At 44.6% G+C, this 22,314-nt stretch overlaps 1 protein-coding gene across 1 annotated transcript in view; it reads right to left on the bottom strand.

Annotated features, from left to right (window-relative positions):
• The window catches only part of mapk8ip1b (mitogen-activated protein kinase 8 interacting protein 1b), a 63,340-nt gene extending 43,432 nt beyond the window's left edge, over nt 1–19,908 (bottom strand). The window contains exon 1 of the mRNA XM_079497709.1: nt 19,805–19,908. Within this exon, the coding sequence (XP_079353835.1) occupies nt 19,805–19,884 (80 nt within the window). The 5' untranslated portion in view covers nt 19,885–19,908. The remainder of the gene's footprint in view (nt 1–19,804) is intronic.
• Nucleotides 19,909–22,314: the final 2,406 nt, after the last annotated feature.

Consider the following 22,314-nt stretch of genomic DNA (forward strand, 5'->3'; position numbering starts at 1 on the left):
TCATGAACAAAATACATAGAAAGATACAGTACACAGATACAGATACAGACTAGAAAAAGTGCCCTTCTGGGCACAGGTCTCCACCAGGAGGATAGGAGTGTGTGATGTTTGGCAAAATGTTTAGGAGTAATATAAACATGTTTTGTGTGTGTGTGTGTGTGTGTGTGTGTGTGTGTGTGTGTGTGTGTGTGTGTGTGTGTGTGTGTGTGTGTGTGTGTGTGTGTGTGTGTGTGTGTGTGACACGGCTTGGCCTGTTGTAGTGCCACCATGAGGCTGATTTGAAAACTGTCAAGTGGCATTTCTTCCTCAGCCTAGTGGGAATATGCATGCACAGCGATTTGTACAAAACGGGTACAAAGCGGGCTACTCCTGAAAAGTTTAGAAGATTAGAAGCCAATCGTAGGCAATGAAGGTGGATTATGAGAAATCAAACAAACCCGTCTTGATCACATGACTATGGAGAGCATGTGTACTGATTTGCGTGAAATTTGGATAACATCTGAAGGAGTAATATTAGAAAATGTGCTTTACATATGTCGGCCTCCTGGTGGCGCTAGAAAGAGCAGATGTGAAAAATTCCAGGCAAAGGGTTTTCCTTGGCCTCTAGGGAGTTGGCATACAAAGTTATCCACAAATCCGTGCAGTTGGAGGTAAAAACACTTTTCGGCCAGTTATAGCGCCACCATGAGGCTGAGTTGAAAATGTTCACGTGGCATTTCTTCCTCAGCCTAGTGGGAATGTGCGTGCGCAATTTCACGGAAATCACACGATGTGTTCATGATTTGCAGCATTTTGTTTGAAACTGAGCACACAACTTTGGAAGCCAATCTTAGCCAATCAGGATGGAGTCTGAGAAATCTGAGAGTCTGAGAATTTCGTTGAATGGCTCTAGAGAGACTGTGTACCAATTTGCGTGATGTTTGGACAAAATCTGTAGGTGTACTGTCCAGAAACTTATTTTGCACAAAGCGGCCTCCTGGTGGCGCTATAACAGGCCGTTCTGAAAATTTTGGGCAGAGGTTCATCGTTGGCATCCAGGGAGTGTGTGTGCAAAATTTGGCATCGACCGGGTTAACGGTGCCGGAGATTAGCTGTTCACAGACGGACGGACGGACGGACGGACACACGGAAGGACACACGGACGGACACATGGACGGACGGACGGAGTGCAAAACATACTCTCTCCCCATGCCTTCGGCCTGGTGGAGACAATAATATACAGATACATACATACATACACACACAGATAGCAGCCTCACCCTCTTCCACCCACCCCAGTAGACACCCATCTAGACACTTAACCACATGAACCCTATTCATGACAGGCAGGCAAACAATGGGCAATAATAGGCAAACATTCTGTGGAAAGTCCCGTGAATTTGTTGCGCGCATGCTCGTTACGTTCAACGAGGAGACCTGTGTTGATCCAGGCAACAACGCCTGCGTTCCTCGGTCCCCGTTTGCAAGGCCCTTAAAGGACCACTTCACCACTTTTCAACCTATCTTCATATAGTAGGTCCTCACAAATAATCATGAAAAAATGGCGCAGTTTTTTTCTACTCTGTCTGTGTCGCATGGGAGGGCTGTGGGCAGTTCAGAAACCGTCTTCCAGTGACATCATCGATGGGGAATACAAGCTAATAGAAACTGCAGGCTTACTAGTCCTGAAAAGTTGCAATGCGAAAATGGAAGCCATCGTTCTCACGATAATGAAAATCTAAACATTTTTGTAAAAAAAGCCTAATGATGATGTCACTGGAAGACGGTTTCTAAACTGCCCACAGCCCTCCTATGAGACACAGACTGAGTAGAAAAAAATCATGCCATTTTATCATGATTATTATTAGTGAGGACCTATTATATGAAGATAGGTTGAGAAGTGGTGAAGTGGTCCTTTAACACAGTCAACTCAGACAACACATCAAATGATGTCTTAGGATTTGTCTTATAGAGCTTTATAAGAACTTCAAAATCAACAAAGCTGAGTTGAAATCTACTCTGCTCCATACTTTATTTTGCGTGTGTGTGTGCGTGCGTGCGTGCGTGCGTGCGTGCGTGCGTGCGTGCGTGCGTGCGTGCGTGCGTGAGTTTTACTGTATTTTGTCATTGAATGTGGAACAGACCAAGTTTATGAAATCTTGAAATTTTCTGTGCAAATAAATCTGACAAGACTCCCTCCCAGGTTTTGTCCTGACAGAAGTCGGGCATCAGCATGGGTTTACAATGTTCCAGTGGGGCATAATGTCGTGCCAAGAGATGGATTCGTTTCAGCAGGTGCAGGTCCCTGAGATGCTTTTACGGAACACCAACAACAACAACTGTAAGCGTTTATATCCCCTACAAATCGAATTCATTACCATACAGGCAGGCCCGAGCCGTGGAAAAAGGTGTGGAGGATCAGATCAATATGATCCAAACTAAAGTCCCCTCTCCTCTCAGCATCACTTACAGGGAGGAAGGCAGGAGCAGGAGAGGAGAGGCACTCATTTCATACTTGGGAGGCAAAGGTGGATGAGCAAGAGAGAGAGAGAGCGAGACACACACACACACACACACACACACACACACACACACACACACACACACACACACACACACACACACACACTGTATGGTTTGAACGGGTGGTAGAGGTGTAACGAGTCTCATGACTACATGGGACAGGACAGAGTAACCCCACTGCTGCAGTGCAATATGGTTATAAGGCAGTAATGTAAATAGGTTTTCAATGTAATGAGTCGCAGGGACATTTTATGAGTCCCACTTCAACGACGTTAGGAGTCATATTTTGCCATTTTTACAAATTGCAGCATTTAACTCCCATTTCATTTTATATGGTTATAATGTGGTTATATTCATGTAGAAAACAGAAGAAGAAATTACTATTATAACTAAAGCTAGCTGCAAAATAAACTAGAATAAAAAACAGTACAGTAGTACAGTAGTGCATCCCGTGGATGCAGAGGTCGTTGTTTTATTGCGTCCCTTAATGCAAAATGCACCCTATTTTAATCTCTGATAGGGTGATTTATATTTTGTGCGTCAAGCACCGAAGGTTAAGGGACCACTTCACCACTTATCTTCATATAATAGGTCCTCACTAATGTTCATGATAAAATACTACAATGTATTTTTCTTTAAAAAAATAAACATTTTATCCCACGATTTGCCCACCCCTGTGTCAATAGGGAATGCAAGGATGACGTCACGGTAGCCCTACTGGCCTACCGGCGCCATTTTGATTGTGATGGTCTACATATTAGATCTGCATCAATTGTATAAAGTTGGTGTTTGAGTGTTTAGTGCACAGTGCTAGAGCTCTTTCAGTTTATTCTCTCTCTCTCTCTCTCTCTCTCACTCTCTCTCTCTCTGAATTCAATTCAATTCAATTCAATTCAATTCAATTCAATTCAATTCAATTCAATTCAATTCAATTCAATTCAATTCAATTCAATTCAATTCAATTCAATTCAACAGGCTTTATAGAGAGTATGCACATGCATGATTTTCCCATCAGGACACGCCCCCCTCATCTAGACTGAGTGGCAAAACATTGAGCAGCATGGAGTGTTGGAGTTTGGAAGCGCTTGTTGGAAATCACTCAACCGTCCTGCGTACCACCTGTTTCTAAATGTCACATAATGCAGGAGGCAGCAAAATGTTGTGTTATTGAAAACAAGCACTTCCAAACTCTGACACTTGGAAAAATAATCAAATGCAGGGCATTTCTTGACAGAAAGTAGCTCATAACGTTTCTATGGTGGATTTTCATGAAACAAAAACTAGAAAGAGGATAATTCAAGCCTTTTCGTACAGCTGCAATGTTGCCAAAGCACAATCACAGATATGACAAACAACATAACAACATAATATCAATGACATGAAAAAATAAATTAAAATAAAATAAAATAAAGCAGGTGGTGCAGAAAATAAAACATGGCATACTGTATGTGTGTCCTACTGGTTGTCCCTTTTCTTGTGACAGGAATTGACATATTTTGCAGCCAAAACTGCACATTCTTTCTGTTCCCCCAGAAGGAGTGGTAATTTTTCCCTTTCTGTCATACTTCGGAATTCTGGGAAATTTGTTTCAAATTTTGGGAAGAACTCCTCTCTCTCTCTCTTTCATATCTCACACACACCGTTATACGTTACGGGCCGATTCATACTGCAGTACTACGACCTGTTTCCTACCTGCTGCTGCTCCATCTGTCTGTCAGTGTCAAACAGAAACAACCACGCGGTCATTTCATTATTTAATATCTCCGACCGACACGGAACCCACGTGGACGTATCCTTATGGAAGGGGGAGAGGGGAAAACACCACAAGAGTGACTAATCATCAGGCAAACTTTGTTGTTAGCCACCTATAGCCGAGCTTAATGCATTGACTGGGTCCAACTCCACTCGTCCAGTTGTTGTAAACATTGCCAGCGTGGCGAACGCGCATCGCACGCGTTCTTTTAACGAGCCGTGTTTAACCATAGAGTTATGTTTTACACACGCACGCACGCACGCACGCACACACACGCACGCACACACGCACGCACACACACACAGCCTCATCGGACTTCCAAGCCTTGCGAGTTCAGTCTTTGACTCTTTTACACATATTAGAACAGAAAAGCAACAGAGTTCAAATGTTATATTGGTTATTAAGATCTTAATAGCCTACATATGCATACAGCATAACAGACTGAGGTTATGCTCTCGCTGTAGCGACTAGTTTTATATAATATATATTAGGGTGTGTTCCTTTATTATGAACAGTAACAAGTAACATGCCTTGTTTTAAAGACAAATGTTTTTGAAGCTTTCTCATAACATTGTTGGCTTAATACTTTTGATGCACTGTTGTTGTTCTGCTATATATATGCCTATCCGTTGGCCAGGTTAATCACATTCAAAATGGCGCACCCCACCCCAAAGGTGCGAGGTTTGCATGCCCTATTATCTAATGTGATCCTGGGCTCTACACACCCTCCGCCAACCTGGGGAGAGCAACGGACTTGAACTCATGCTTCCTTCATGCATGAGTATCCAAGTCGCTCCTTTACACCTGACAGGGGGAGTTTCCCTGGTTGGACGTAGCACGTTATTCCAACCAGTTCTTTTCCCCTTCATCAGGTGCCCCGGCTGGCCAGGGGGAGGCAGTTTAGAGACCAGGATTACTGCATGTTTTTTGTGAGGGTACTTACCCTAGGGGACACGGGGAGAACATGCAAACTCCACACAGAAAGGCCCTTTCGCCAACCCCGCCTTGGGTATGGGCACTGATGACGCGGAGGAGGAAACACGCCGCCAGCACCCACAGCGCCCCGAGCGGGAATCGAACTCAGGACCTTCTAGCTGTGAGGCGACAGCACTACCAACTGTGCCACCGTGCCCCCCAAGCCAGCAGTTTCTATTAGCTTGGATTCCCCATCGATGATGTCACTGTTGGACGGGTTTCTGAACTGCTCACAGCAGTTCTGAACTGCCCACAGCCCTCCTATCAGACACAAACCGAGTAGAAAAGAAATGTGGCATTTTATCATGAATATTAGTGAGGAGTCTGAGGACCAATTATATGAAGGTAGGTTGTAAAGTGGTGAAGTGGTCCTTTAAGGTAGTATTGGGTTCATAGGGTCATAGAGTTAAAAATCACACCTATGTGAAGTGAGGGGCGCTCTTATCATCGTACATCATCATGCATCATCTCATACTGGCCAATCATAATGCCTGTTGCCTGTTGCCACAAATTTACGTCATATTTGGCTGACATTTGACCCAATTTCTCCTTTCATTGTTGATGGCAAATATGAGACTTGTGAGGACAAGATGACGTACATTTTCCCTTCATCCCTGGCATTTAATGTTTGTGTTGCGGACATTTTGTGGGGACAAAAGCTGTATATACGAGCCCCTCGACAGACAGACAGACATTGCTGATTCTAGGAGTGGTTGCACCACTCAAAAATAGTCACTAAGCCGATTTGCTCAGACACTATGACGTAAAATTCTCCATTCATTGTCAATGGGAATTTAATGTTTGTGTAAGACGAAAATCTACATTAAGAGCTGAATATAGGCCCCCCTTAAACAATAATAGAGAGGGCACCGGAAATCCCCTCCCCCTAATTAATTTGTATAGAGTTGCTCGACCAGGAGGATGATGTAATCTGCGATATGTTTTTTTTCTGAGTTCCTCCTCCTCTACTATACTGAATGACACCAGGCGACCCAAGGGGTCCACACTTCCACACATGGCACCATTTGCTATGTTTGCAGCGCGAGTTTCTGCCGGGAACATTCACATACCATATATCTTGATTCATAACAAATGTAAAAACATTCATTGTATGAAAAAGGATCCCTACTTCTCGATTCTTTAATTAACCTACATGAGCAAGATTAAGTCAGTTATTGGTTCTAAATGCCAATTTCAATATATTTCCAGTTAATTGCCCAGCCCACACTGTATTACAGCATATCAGGAGACTGGTGACTCAGCACAGTCAGCAGATATCTGAAGTCCAGGTCAGTCACAGGGATTCCCAGAGTCTGTGTCACTCACTGTCAAGTGAAACGTGAGCAACACAGTGTGGTCATAGTAACATCTAACTGTGACATCACTCTGACCTTGCTTCCCTTGCACAGCCTTGTGCATCCCTCTACATACTGCTACATCCCTATACTGCTACAAGGCTATAGCATTACTAGTATCCACACACATCTACATGGCTATAGCAAACATACTGTAGTCTTACTATCAGTCGCTCTTTTTTGCAAAAAGTACTGGGGATTTTATCAATATAAATCACATTTCGTGATGACAATCCACTCATAGCCCATGATTGGAAAGCTCAATATTTTCCATAATTGAGCTTCAGTGGTCGAACACGATCCATAGAGATCCCATGTCTATAATACATTATAGACATGGCCCATGGGATCTTATCATAATAAAGCATTTTATGACTTCCAACGTCATTTCAAAATTGCTGGACACTCACAAGACATATTTCCTGTAAGGATCATACTTTTATTATAAATATCATGCTGTAGGTGAAAATGCATTATAATCATATGATTCTAAGTCACTGTGGTCATTGGGTGCTTAAGTAACGTGAATAAATGTAATTTAATCAATAATGTTTATAATGCATTACAGACAAATTGAAACATAAACAATAGATTGAAGATTAAAGATTGAATCTGTGCACATTTCACTCCACGCTATTAACAATGTCCGTGGAAAATGTTTAGTTTCATAACCTTTTATTAAAAGTTTGTTTGTAACCACTGCCTTTTCTGTTTTCTGGTATTGTGGGGAAAGCTTTTGCAGAAAATAGCCGGTCGACATGCTTGTCGATCGGCTATTTTCTGCAAAAGCTTTCCCTACAATACGGACGCTGGGGTTTAAGTGGTTAATCCTCCTTGTTGCGACTGCAGGTTGCATTTACTATGAAATCGTGCGTTTCCCATCAGTCAGTCAGTCAGTTGTTTGGTTGGTCACCCCAGGCATCCCTGATGTCATCAATATTAAGCCCATATATGGGAATGCCCATCAATATTGGCCAGCAACTCTACATCTGACCTCAAACCCTTAGACCCATGACCTGTTCTGACATTCCATATGTTGATGCTTCCCCATCCTACGATGTCTCCCTTTTGACTGATACCTGTCCATTCAAACTCTAGAAGGGCCTGCCCCAAAGTTAATAGGCAGCCGGCAAAAACAGGCCTGAAAATTAAGGCCCTACCTGGCCCTATCAAACCCTGTACACTAGACACTGCCCCCCGCTGCCACCCTTAGATCTCCATATATGGAGCTGACCTGTTCTGACATTCCATATGTTGATCTGACCTGATCAACCCGTGTACACTCAAGACACGCTCCATATATGGCCAGTACAGAATTCATTCCATATGTTGATCTGACCCCCCATGCCATCCTATACTGTCTCCCTGGGTATAAAAACAGTTGCCTCTCGCTGCCACAGTTGCGGGTCGCATTTTACATTTCAGTTAAATGAACACTCAGCACCGAGGAACACTGGACAACTGCAGTTGTATCTAATTATCTGGGGATTTGTCTGTTATGTTGTTTAAGATTTTATATATTACCCACACACACTGCTTGAACCCAACTCCTTCTGTTGTGTTGATGTAACGTGTCGTGTATCCTATTACAACCAAATCTCCCCTCAGAAATCAATGGAAATTCAATTTCATCTTAAGGAGAAACACAAAACTACCCCCATTTACAATTGGGTTCACACAGGTCACGCAACAATGATTTACCACTTGACAAACGTTGTCCACCCCTTTCCCTTTCTCATGTCTGTCTGTCTGTCTGTCTGTCTGTCTGTCTGTCTGTCCGTCCGTCCGTCCGTCCGTCCATCCGTCCGTCCGTCCGTCCCTGTGACTCTCTCTCCATCTCTTCCTCTCCCTGGATGAAGGGCGGTCTGACCTCACTATCAGACCAGCACTCTGTAAACCACATTAGTCTTCCCCCTGCCTCCAACAGGACATTATTTACTGCTCTTTGTCTTTTTAATAACCAAACAGCCTGCAAGGTCAAATATAGAAGCACTTTCATGAGATGAGATAAGTTCAGGCAGTGAGACGTGATGGCAATTGAGAAACAAAGAGCCAGTGTGCAGTGAAAGTGCACAGTAAAAAAAAGAATAATATTAATAATCAAAAGATACCGTTTTCATTTCAATTAAAACTCAGGATTCTGCTGTGTAAATGAAGTTACATCAGTAATAATGCCTGGATTTATATTTGTTTACCTGCAATGTGTTTAGATGTTATATTGCATCATGAATCCTTTGCTTAGCATGCTGTCACACTCCACGTCACCCAGATACAGTAAGTAACTGCTGTCTCACACAATACAGACTCCCATCCTCCCATGTTTATTCTAAAGTGTACACAGAACCATCTGTTGACGTTATTGTGTGTGTGTGTGTGTGTGTGTGTGTGTGTGTGTGTGTGTGTGTGTGTGTGTGTGTGTGTGTGTGTGTGTGTGTACGTGCGTGCGTGTGTGCATGTTATACTCCACCTATGATAATTCACATCTTTAGCACCCAATGTGTGTTCACTAGGTGGCACAGAGCCAGCAATCCATCAATGGGCCCCCACCGTATATCCTCAAGTGTGGCAAGGACAGGACGGTCCAATAAAATGCGTCACCTGACAGAACCCCCCCCCCCCCCTTCCTCACCCCCACCTCACCCCCACCTCACCAACCGTATGCAAACACAGCCAGCATGACCACTCATGACACACACAATAATACTATGGTCCTCGTATGAGCTCCCTTTTCTACGGCTCATATAGTCTCTTTTCTCTTTTCTTCGCACAGGCACTCACACACACACACACACACACGCGCAGGCACGCATGCAGGAACGCACGCACGCACACATGCACACATGCACGCACACATGCACGCACACATGCACGCACACATGCACGCACACACACACACACACATCACCACCCCTATCTCGCCCCTTCCAACCCACACACCATGCGCCCCCTTTGCTTCAAGGGCAACCCTGTCCCGGGCTTGCAAGATGAAGGCAACGCTACGGTTGAGAGCGACAGATAGCATCCACACAGCACACACACACACACACACGCACGCACACCACACTACGCGTCTGCAATCTGCATGCTAAGAGTGACAGAAAGATGCCCTACCATTTCTCCCACTGGTCCTCCATCCAGCCCTCTTCTCCTTCCCCTCCTGAGTCCATGCTGTAAGTGTGGAGGGCATCCACAGAGGAGAGAGACGAAGGAGAGAGATAGAGAGCGGAGACAGAGGGAAACAGAGGGAGGGAGGTAGGAGGGGCAGGAAGAGAGGAGGAGGAGGAGGAGGACTAACAGCCGGGGGTGGATGGGAAAGGTCTGTCCGATGCACACGCAGCACCTGCTCGCTGCTCGCCGCCTGCTGCTGCAGCCAAGACAGCAAGTGAAGGGAAGCGTGTGTTCTGTAAGCAGCGGTAGGAGCCGCGTAGGAGCGAGTTGCGACCTATACCCACAGTACCGCGTTATATAATCTACTGTCTTCCTCTGATCTCCACGGTGTTTACACTGCTGTGCGCACGCGTCAGGTTTACTATACAGCACTGCAGGAAAGTGCTGGCGTGGGTAGATTGCGGTGTCCACGAGCCCAAACAGGAGCAGAAACATCAGCATATACAGGGAGGACACTCCTCTTCTGACTCTCTCTCTCTGTGTCTGTCTCTGTCTCCATCTCTCTCTCTCTCTCTCTCCAAAAACACAGCGCTGCTCAATTATTCACAAGGTTGATCAATCACGCTAGAATTACCCTCTCATCTTTTCCCCTGGCGCACGAGCACACACACCCACACACACCCACACCACAGCCCCTCTCTCTCTCTCTCTCTCTCTCTCTCTCTCTCTCTCTCTCTTTCAGTTTAATGGGCTTCATTTGCATGACAGTTGAGGTTTAGTTTAGTTGAGATAAATGCTGCATGCATCCAGATCCAGAGATCACATTCTCTTCTTGCATTCTCCTGCACTTCCCTGTGTGTGTGTGTGTGTGTGTGTGTGTGTGTGTGTGTGTGTGTGTGTGTGTGTGTGTGTGTGTGTGTGTGTGTGTGTGTGTGTGTGTGTGTGTGTGTGTGTGTGACCTATTTTTAGCTACATACTGTATCTGCAACTGTAGTCCACATGAGATGCAACTGGGAGGTACATCTCAGTACACATACTGTACAGCATGCAGCCTGTTTAATAAAGGATGCAACAGTATGTGCTCTGCTACGGCTGTGCATGTTAAGCCAATAGAACGACCGGAAGACAGAAACTTCTGGGTTCCTTTTCACGCCTATACTCACAACTGTGAGTATAGACTGTTTTATGGTAGCTTGATAACATTTTTAGGAATTGGCTTTATGCCTTTATTGATAGATGTATAGTATAGGACAGGAAACAGGGAGAGAGATGGGGCGGAAGACACACAGTAAAGTTTGTCGGGATCGGGACTCGAACCCACGACACACTGTCATGCTGGATTACCAGCCAGGTGCCTGGACCGCTAAGCCGGTATGATTTATGACAGAATTAAAATAAATAGGGGGCACAGTGGCACAGTTGGTAGTGCTGTCGCCACACAGCTAGAAGGTCCTGGGTTCGATTCCCGCTGGGGATGCTGTGGGTGCTGGCGGCATGCTCTCTCCTCCGCGTCATCAGTTCCCCTACCCGAGGCGGGGTTGGCGAAAGGGCCCCTCTGTGTGGAGTTTGCATGTTCTCCCCGTGTGCCCTAGGGTAGGTACCCTCACAAAAAACATGCAGTAATCCTGGTCTCTAAACTACCTCCCCCTGGCCAGCCGGGGCGCCTGATGGAGGGGAAAGGAACGCGCGCTACGTCCAACCAGGGAAACTACCCCCTGTCAGGTGTAAAGGAGCAACTTAGACACTCATACATGAAGGAAGCATGAATTCAAGTCCGTTGCTCTCCCCAGGTTGGCGGAGGGTGTGTAGAGCCCAGGATCACATTAGATAATTGACACAGGAGTGAAAAAAGGGGTTACAAAATCATGGGATAAAAAAAAAGTTAAAAAAAAAAAAGAATAAATTATAAATAAATTAAATAAATAAATCAGGAAAACAAGTATCCAGTGAACCATAGATGATTCACAATTCATAGTTCAATTTACTATGAAAACCAGCATTTACGTGTGTCACGTCACACCTCCATATGGTCACGCCTCGTGACATCACACCTCCATATATGGTCACGCCTTGTGTCATGACGCCTCGTGACACGTCACGCCACCATATATGGCCGTCTCCATAATATGAAGATCACGACACTGACCTCGTCTAACCCTGGATAACCATACATGGAGAATACTGGAGCTATATCTGCATATATGGAGCCGTGCCAGCGCTCGCCCAGCAGTCTGCCGTCTGCCGTCACCCAGGCGGATGCGTGACTTTCTCGCCCTCAGGGCGTCTTACTGGTTAACTTTCTACAACATAACAGTTTTAAAGATTGATTATTTATTTTAGATGTGACTCTCTGATTCTTCAAAGAAAGAAACTATAAAAAAGACCAGGATGAAGTCTGACTGCAGAGAAGGCCTGTCTGGGTTGTTCCTGTTATTTTGCTAAACCTCACAATGCTCATCTGTCAGCCAGGTGTACCCCCTTAGTACACCATTTTTCTGAATTGTACCCTTTAATAATTTAATAAGCGCGCGCACGCACGCACGCACGCACGCACGCACGCACGCACGCACGCACGTACGCACGCACACACACACACACACACTCTCCCCCCATCATAAACACACTTTTTACACATACAATAAAGAAGGGTTGAGCGTCTTTTGTGTGTAATAGCTAGGAAGGAAATAGTCAAACAGCCTCATTTAGGTTTTCACCTTCTTATTAGATACACTGGACTTAAAGGGGCATTCCACTCATTTTCAACATTTTACTATGTCATTAATATACCTTAGAGCTGTTGTGTGGAAATAATAAAAAAGTCCCCCCCATTCTGTGTTTCCTAGAACTAGAGGTCTGAAAAAAATCAGATTTTTTTCATAATTACAGTTCTGGGAAACACAGAATGGGGGGACTTTTTTATTATTTCCACACAACAGCTCTAAGGTATATTAATGAAATAGTAAAATGTTGAAAATGGGTGGTTTTCCCCTTTAACAAAATTAATGTTAGAACAGCAAGCACGCACACAGCAACAACGATGTAATAACTGAGAGTGAGCGAGAGAAAGAGAGGGAGAAACTGATTATTCTTACACAAATCAGAACTATCCGCTTGAGGCAGGGCACACTTTGAGAGAATATGAGAATAAGACGATAAGGTGTAGACGACAAAGAGGCAGGCATTAGAAGGAGGATTCTGTGACATTTGGTCCAGATTTGGTTAGCCACAGCCAGCATGAAAACAAGAAATGATATTGAATAAATTATATGCCACAAGCTTCTCTGCCTTTTCCATACAGTATGATTGTGAACATGTGTAGAGGAAAAATGGAAACAAATCAACCTGTATAGCCTATATTCCAGGCTCTGCACGTGTGTATAGTTTTCCCTGTATTCTTTGCACGACAAATTCAAGACAACCAGTTGATGCCAGTTGAGCAAACTAGTGTAAAATAAAATATTAAAAGTGCATCTAATATATTTTACTAAGTATAGTGTTATTCTGGTTCAAATAAATCTCCATTGCAGTATTCCTCCATCCATGGAGTGCTTTGAGGCTAGAGTAGAGTGTTTACAAGACACCATTGTACGACTGAGGATTAAGGGGAAGGGAGGCTGAATGAACTCTACAGAAAATGTTCATTTAGAAATGAATCTGGAGGGGCATGCACGGTAGTGCAGTTGGTAGCGCTGTTGACTCACAGCTAGAAGTTCCTGGGTTCAATTCTCGCCGGGGACGCTGTGGCCGGGTTCTCCGCGTAACCCATACCCTAGGTGGGGTTGGCGAAATGGCCTTTCTGTGTGGAGTTCTCCTGGTCCCCCCTCCCACATGTCAGCCGGGGCGCCTGATGGAGCTCTCTGGAGATCTCTCGGGCGGTAAACTGGCAATATGAGCCATTATGCAATGATTTAATAATTTAATAATATCATTGCTGTCAGGCAGAAACCTGTATCTGTATCTCCTGCATTCACCTTTTAAGATTTTTGTAAATGATTACAGTACTCTCACAACAAAAAAGGGTTGCTGTCAAACTGTACCAGCAGTACAAGCAGTGCAATGCAAAGAAAAGGGACAGTGTCCACAGTGCACTCAGTGTCATTAGAGGTCATTCACAACGTGTTGCAATCTTGCAACTTAACAAAACAATAACAATACCATAGATAGGATTTGCTGTGATCTCACTCACAGTATTAAGTATGTGGTGTCCAGAATGGCAAAGTTGCCTCCGTAAAGGGCGTTCTGAGGCAGAGCTTTCCAGCTGGGTGTGCTGTATTCCACACCTTTTCAGTGCCGTTTTGAGCTGGTCCTTATATCTCCGCTTTTGACCTCCTGCAGATCGTTGGCCATGATGTAACTGACCTGGTGTGGCGCTAAACTGCATGACAGTGCAGTGCCTCATTAAAACATTCAGTGAATACAAACAATAAATAAAATGAACTGCATAAATTGTACACATATTACTCCTCCTACTATGGTACTCCTACATAGCACAGTTGAGTGTGTCTCGAAACTAGAATATAGCTAGAGTATCATTGAAATGGTGCTAGAAGCTTGCTGTTCTAACAGTTGTTAAGTCCAATTGGAGCAAGTGTATCTAATAAGAAGGTGAAAACCTAAATGAGGCTGTTTGACTATTTCCTTCCAGGAACCGCACACAAAAGACACTCAACCCTTCTTTATTGTATAGTGTAAAAATGTGTGGGAGAAAGAGTGTGTGTGCGTGCATGCGTGCGTGCGTGCGTGCGTGCGTGCGTGCGTGCGTGCGTGCGTGCGTGCGTGACTGTATGTGTGTGTGTGCGTGTGTGAGAATGGGGGAGGGGAATTGCGTGAATTTCCTTGCATCAGCAGAAACTAGCAGACAGTCAATATTCAACAGAAATGGAATCACAGCAATTACTAGCCATTCCCTGGCTGTAAAACTCTAATTCAGTTCCATTTCCATACCCTTCATGTGCATCTGCTCATTTTATCTCTGGCCCTCTCTCTATCTGAAGGTGAATTGAGGATTAAATACAAGGGTCAATAATAATACACATAGATATACTGTAAGCTACTGTACACGCTTTTCTTCCGTAGCAGAATGCACCTCCCTCATCCGCCTTTTTTCATAATCTGTTTTTTACATGTGGTGTGTACTCTATTTCTCACTTCAACATGTGTGTGCAGTCTACTCAGCGTGTCCTAAAAGTTGTCAACAGTCACCACATCTGTGTTGACAACACCAACAATAAGACTTACATGTCTTCTTACATGTCCTACAACATTCCCATTTTTGAGTGGTGCAACCACTTTGAGTGGTGCAACCAAGTGTCACTATTGCGCAGCCTAACACACACACACACACACACACACACACACACACACACACACACACACACACACACACACACACACACACACACACACACACACACACACACACACACATTAACTGTATGATCTGGGGTGTTACAATACAGTACAGCGACAGTACAGTACAGTAGAGGGACTCCCACACGGTAACTCTGTCATTTCTCAACTATTCCGGACGCGGGGCGGCTCGCCGGAACCGGGCTGACCCCCTGGTCGCGTTCCTGGGGGTCTGGATGTTCAGGGGACCCCCAGGGACCCCCCGGTGACCCCCACACGGTAACTGTAATTTCTCTACTGTTTCGGGACGTGAGGCAGCTTGCCGGAACCGGGCCGGCACCCTGGCCGTGTTCCTGTGGGTCTGGAACTTCTGGGGAAAAATAATTGGGCTCCCCTGTGTCTATATTTGGGTTGCGGGTTGGCGGGTGCAGCACGAGTGAGACTTCAAGGCAGCAACACATCACTCTTCCATGGGCTATAGACCGCAAGGCTATGAAGCAATATAGAACTGGGCATAACGGGCAACGGATAAGGGATCTCTTAAAGGCAATGGCATGTGGCACGGTGATTGGTTTAATTATTGTAACGCCCAAACCACACCTATGCTTTATGTAACGGGTAACGGAGGTGTTTTAGGGATTTAGACAGGTAACCAAAATACCAACTTTAGTGGGGGAACACCCCTTCCCCACTGCTAAATCCCCCAAACAGTGTATTATGTATAACAGTGTAACGAAAATGGAGCCATATGTCTCCATAATCCAAGACAGACAGGAACACTGCCTCAACTACCCTCTTTCTGCTAATGGCAGGAAAGCTGGCTTTATTTCTATACAAAAAGCCACTTTTCTGTCGCAATTTACGAGCAAGGACCTCTACACGGTGTTTAAAAGTAAGTCTCTCATCAATCGAAATACCAAGATATTTATACTCTGTGACTCTTTCGATATCAGCTCCATTCATAGAAGATATGCGAATGTCATTATAGGAGTTTTTTTGGCTCTGGAGAACAACATGAATTTTGTTTTGCTGATGTTCAACATCAATCTGAGCTGGGGCTCCTGCTGGAGGGGAAAGGAACTGGTCGGAATAACGTGTTCCTTCCACGCACTACGTCCGGCAGGGGAAACTCTCCCCTGTCAGGTGAAAAGAAGTAGCTTGGACTCCTCATGCATGGAAGGTGGGCATGAGGTCAGTCCGCTGCCCCCCCCAGGTTGGCAGAGGAAGTGTAGCGCCCAGTGTAGCGCGTACTCAAATGTATGCCCCCTGGACTCCTCTGTCCGCCAGTGTGACCCGGAAATCGTTCGCCTTCCAAATGTTAATTTGTTTTTGGAGGAATCGAGAGCATTTGCGGAAGTTCTTTTGGCGGAATGCCGTGTAATACAAATTCTCCTCCTTCACATGACAACCCTCCTCACTGTGTGCAGTAATCCAGCGATGCAGCTGTGTGACACGTCATAAGTAACTGCCGTCACTTCAAAATGATGCTGACTGAGCGAGGAGCACTAAAGTGAACCCGATTGATTGGCTGTCCTCGCCTCTCCTCCTTGCCTTCTCTCTCGGAGGCAGGGAGAAGGTGCAAGTATATGATGCATATGATAATATGATAATATACGGAAACCTTCCCTGTGTTTCTTCACTAGTCCGATCCAGAAGAACACAGTTTGCCGGCCACTGCTACAGAGCTGAAAATGAGGTTATATCTTCCCTTCTTCTCTGGAGTCCTGCCTGAAAGCAGACCAGAGGTAGAAAACTGTCGTTCCCTGATGTCATCGCTAGGGACACATGCATCAGTAAGCAGAAACTGGGGATGGCAATGAAGGACCGGGAAGTCTGGCATGGCATTGTGAAATCCATGATCTCGACCGTGGTCGAAAAATTATGATGATATGATGCAAGTGGAGGACGCAAGGATGTATGATAGTTTGAGTATTGGTACCTGGCTATTGAGAGTGAATAAAGATGGTGGAGGAGGAAGAGTGAGTGAGAATGAGTGAGGGGGACCATCAGAGAACAAGTGAAAGAAAAAGAGTGAAGAGCTCAGACCAGAGCTTGCTCTAATCCTCAGAGGGAGCTCAGTTTACATGTCACAGGCACATTTGTCATCGATTCAAAACTCATAGATCTACAGTATGATGCATTGTGGTGGGGACCATGCAGCTCCACCATTGGCATCCTACCTCTATCAGGCACACACGCACATACTGTATGTGATGCGTACACACGTGCACGCACGCACACACACACACACACACACACACACACACACACACACACACACACACACACACACACACACACACACACACACACACACACACACACACACACACACAGTGTATGTGTACACAATATTTGCACATGCCACACACTACACTGTACTACACACAAAACACATATGCTGGAGAAGCTATGCCCTCTGGTGGCAGTGCAGTGAAGCATGTTGGTATATTTTTGGCTGATAATACCTTCCCTGATGCCAATGGTAGAGCTATCTTCAGTGAACCGAGTACCCTCTCTGAACTCACACTCTCACAGTCCCCAACTGGATGAGCTGCCTCCATCTTCCCACTGTATTCTCTACCATCATCTGGAAGCAAACCAGGGCCTAAACCGATCGGCCTAAATGCCTATCGGCCTAAATGCCTAAATCGACATTACGCCAAATTAAAGTCATACACTTTAGGAGTTTGATAGTAGGCCTACTGATGAAAGTCCCAGGACCAAAACGTTTGCTAATTCTAACCTCACTTTGAGCACAGAGCACATTATGAGCATTCAAAAAAATAAAAAATAAAATAATGGTGTTTAAAGGCTCTATAGTCAGACCTGAGTAAAAAATCACACCTGTGTTAAGTGAGGGGCGCTAATATGTTAAAGTCTAACTCGTGTTGATTAGGTCATCACCTAATCACCTAATCATTAATGGTGATGTAAAACAAACGGTGCAAACACAAACATTAAACGCCATTAACAATAAAGAGACAATATGACGTAAATGACACATTATGGCGTAAATTTTCCCTTCATTGTCAATGGCGTTTACAAAACAAACATTGAACTAAAGACAAACATTAAACCTGTGTATAGGAGGGGCTAGCGCCCCTCAAAAACAACACGGCATATGGCTGCCCTGGTCCTGGGCCAGTGGCTGGGGAGATCAGCAGGGGTATGATCTCAGAGGAATAAAGGGCAAAGAGAAATATGAACATTGGGTGTAGAGAGGAAGAGAGGATAGGAAGGAATAAAACCTTCCTAGCCTCTTTATAGTGTGTGTGTGTGTGTGTGTGTGTGTGTGTGTGTGTGTGTGTGTCTCTCTCTCTCACACATATCACTCCCCCCCCCTCTCTCTCTCTCACACACACACACACACACACACACACACACACACACACACACACACACACACACACACACACACACACACACACACACACACACACACACACCCCTGGGTTAGAGTCACTCTATCACAGGCTAATTGTTATAGGCATATTACTCTGTTGTTAATACAGTTGTCAGTAGTTTGATGTTAGTACAACTATTGCTTGCTTTAAAATACAATATTATAGTGAGGTGATTGTGGCTCAGCGTGGTTTATAGCCTAATGAAGTGAAGATAGAGAGTGGTGTCAGCCAACTGCAGACAGGACGGGGATAGACATGGTGAAGTGAACTGCATGGGGCTGGCCCGGCTGGGTAATAATAAGCAGTTCGCTGGGGAATATTGATCACATCCATATTCACTCATTAATAGCACTTAATCACAGTATCTCTTCATGCATCTCTCATAATGTAGTAGGCTGTGTGTGTGTGTGTGTGTGTGTGTGTGTGTGTGTGTGTGTGTGTGTGTGTGTGTGTGTGTGTGTGTGTGTGTGTGTGCGTGCGTGTGCGCCATTCCCTGCATGTACAGTTACTATACAGTAGAATTTAAGTGGTGTAAATAAATAAGTTAAAGGAAAATGTTTTGCAGCTGCGAGCCTGCGATGCAATCACACCAGCATGCAGCACCCACCAGTCTAATAAACACATTGAGTGAGAGACTAGAGTTGCATGTAGGCTAACTTATTTGAGAGTTTTTTTCTTTCTTTCTTTATTTTATTTTTATTTATTTTTTTACATCGGCCTAGTACTGTTTCTGTCTGTGTTACTGTTCAGGCTACATTGAGTAAGAAGGAATTTTACAGCATTAGATAGAACTTGCTATATAGGCCTGATCAAAATGCACTCTTGGGATTATATTATATAGTAGCAAATAGCCTACTAAAATCCCTATAATTAATCATTTATAATATGTCGTATTATTTCTCAAAGACAATGTTTGGTAGAGCGAGAATTATATTTATTGTTTTTCAGTGTTGTGTTCTTCAAGTCACTGCTTGTCTGCTTTGCAAAAGGCGTTTATAAATGCGGTGACAACAAACAGGGAGCCAGACACGCCCTTAAATAACATGTGGCGACGACGGATCAACAAATTAAGATTTCATGCTTTGGGCTCACTGAGCAAATCTTCCCGTGCCGCTGCAGTATCCACGGTTGCAAACGACAGGGAAAAAAAGCCCCTAGTCAAGCTGCTGCTATATCAACAAGCACCACCATCAGCACCTTCCTTCCCATCTGCAGAGCAGCAGTATCTGATCTCTCATTCATTCACAGACAGAAATCTCTGACCACGGATAACGCAACAAAAAAAAATCTCCGGCGCAGCCTGCAGCTAGGGACAGCCATCTCCTATTTAAGACGGATTTGAAACAGCCTCCTACCTGAAACTTGCCGGCGAGTCAACCTGGACGCTACGACGACCGCGGGGAGGGCTGGGTTTTCTCTTCTCTCTGTCCGCCATGCCGATGCTTATTCCTCCATTCGTTCCCAGTAGCAGGCAGCGCGTGTATCCTCCAGCAGGCTCCCGCAGCACTATACGGTATAATACCTGAGAGCGGTCCAGATAGATGCTGCCTGCGATATGAGCTGAACCCACACCGAGAGGGGAGGGCTTGGCAACTCTGACAGCAGCAACTCAGTGTGACTTGAATAGGCTAAGTTTCAGAAACAGTATAGCCTACATACACCGTAGAAAATATCACGATAATTAAATAAAAGCCCTTAGCCCCCCGTTCCATGCTATGGACTCGGAGCTGGAATTAGTGGATATTTACTAACAAAGGAACAATTGTAGACTTTGCATTTGCGAGGGAATAGCTTGTTTAAAAAAAAATCACACATATGGCACGCTGCCTAAAAGCACCACCAACATTTAGACACCCTGTCGACGAGCTTAGAAACCTTTCGGAAATGGACAAATGGTTTATTATAGGCTACTACATGTTGTTTAATTTCATGTTTGTAAATTGTGTGGAGACGAGCAGCAAGTGCTTAGAGTAGGCTACTTGAGCCGGTGACGTCGTGTCATAAAATATCCAACAGAGGGCACTGTTGCAAAAAGAGCCATTGTGTTTGTGCTTGCCGTCTAATCTGACAGCAGGGATGCAGCAGAGCCTTAGATATACAGTGTAGACAGATAGTTACGCAAACTGCGTTCACTTCATGGGGCTCTTCTATTAGATGGCTCTGGGATGCAGATGCTACAGTTGAGCTGTGTATGTAGACAGTAGAAAGCGTTTTTTTTATCAGGATACATGTTGAGTAGGCGATCTAAACATTGTCGGCACCTCAAGGTAAAATGGTACGTTATTTCTTTATAAAATAATAAAATAATAAAGAATGACATACTTGATTTGATTGAACATGCACAGTACATCATTATCAGAGCAAGATTATATATTTGGCATTTATAAAATAAATGTAACAAATAAATACAAGGTTTCAGGTGTCGATCAACCGGTGCAATGGACCTTTCATCACATTAATATGACTTCTACATGTCACATCTAAGCACCTGAAAAAACGAATACATTTTCCATTTTCAGATTAATATATACACAGATTAATATTTATACTGAAGACCTATGGGCTATGCCTATGGGAGATGTTAGACCGTCATTCCTCATAGAGTTCCAGAGACTTGGACTATATGTTAAGAGCGTCTGCTAAATGCCTAAATTGTAAATTGTATGTCAAGGTGCATTGAAAACTGTTCTGGTCGCTTGTGGTGACCCAACACTATACTGTTATAGAGAAAAAACTAACCAGGTGCTCAACGGAGATAGCAAAACGTGATAATGATAAAAAAGGTGCTCACACGGATCAAAAACGGGATCAAGACATAGATAAAAAGAGAAGGATCCGGGCACACAAAGTTAAAAAATGAGGAACGCCTTTATTAAATTAAAAAGGCAACTGCCAACATGTTTTGACCTATAAGGTCTTCATCAGGGCAGGCGTTCCTCATTTGTTAACTTTGTGTGCCCGGATCCTTCTCTCCTTTTCTCTTTTTTTCTCTCTTTTTAACTATACTGTTTGAGTTTTGAGTCACTTGTCACCTGTGTGTGTTGTATTTCTTACTGTATCTTTGTTTTACTTTACCCCAAAAGACATACATTCAAATACAGATAGACTAGTGCAGTGCAGTTCACATACATGTTTTAGTGATGATGTGATTTATGTCTCCATATGACAAACATTATGAAGCCTATATAGGCTATCATATAACACCAACAGTTCTCATATATTACGAAGTCCTATACAATATTATGTGTTGTGGTTATGTTTTAGCTGTAGATGTGTGTTTTGTGGTCTGTTTCTTAACTTAGGTACATTTCAGCCTCGACAAATACGGCCCCTAAACCCAAAGTCCCCTCCTCATATACCATCCACCTATAGGAATCAGAAATTGAACTCCCCGGCGTGTGATGGGCTGTCTTTGAAGGGGCTGCGCGGATGCTTAGTAGGGCTGAGTGGATGCTTGGTGGGGCTTTGTGGGTACGAGTGATAATGCAAGGCGCGCTGTGGGATGGACGGTATGGAGTGGATGTACGGGATGGCGGCTTGCACGGCCATGGCCAGGGGGCTTTCGCAGCTGGAGTGCTCGTCTGGGGAGGGGAGGGGGACATGAACCATGCCTTCCTGGTCCCACACGTGGAAGGCGTTGGCCTGCATGGAGGGCGGGGGGTGTCGGGGCGCGGCCGGACCCGGGTTCTTGTCCATGTCACCGTCGTCCACTGGGCCTATCACGCAGTCTGCAAGAGATTTTAGTTTTCAATATTTTTCCATGTCAAGACTAGGGGTTGGGATCCGGAACCGCAGAAACCAGGATCCAACATTGAGGAATCGGGAATCGGTTCCATTCACCTCTAGGCCTATACAATTTGATTGA

Source organism: Electrona antarctica (assembly GCF_951216825.1).
Source record: "Electrona antarctica genome assembly, chromosome: 3".
Classification (NCBI taxonomy): Eukaryota; Metazoa; Chordata; class Actinopteri; order Myctophiformes; family Myctophidae; genus Electrona; species Electrona antarctica.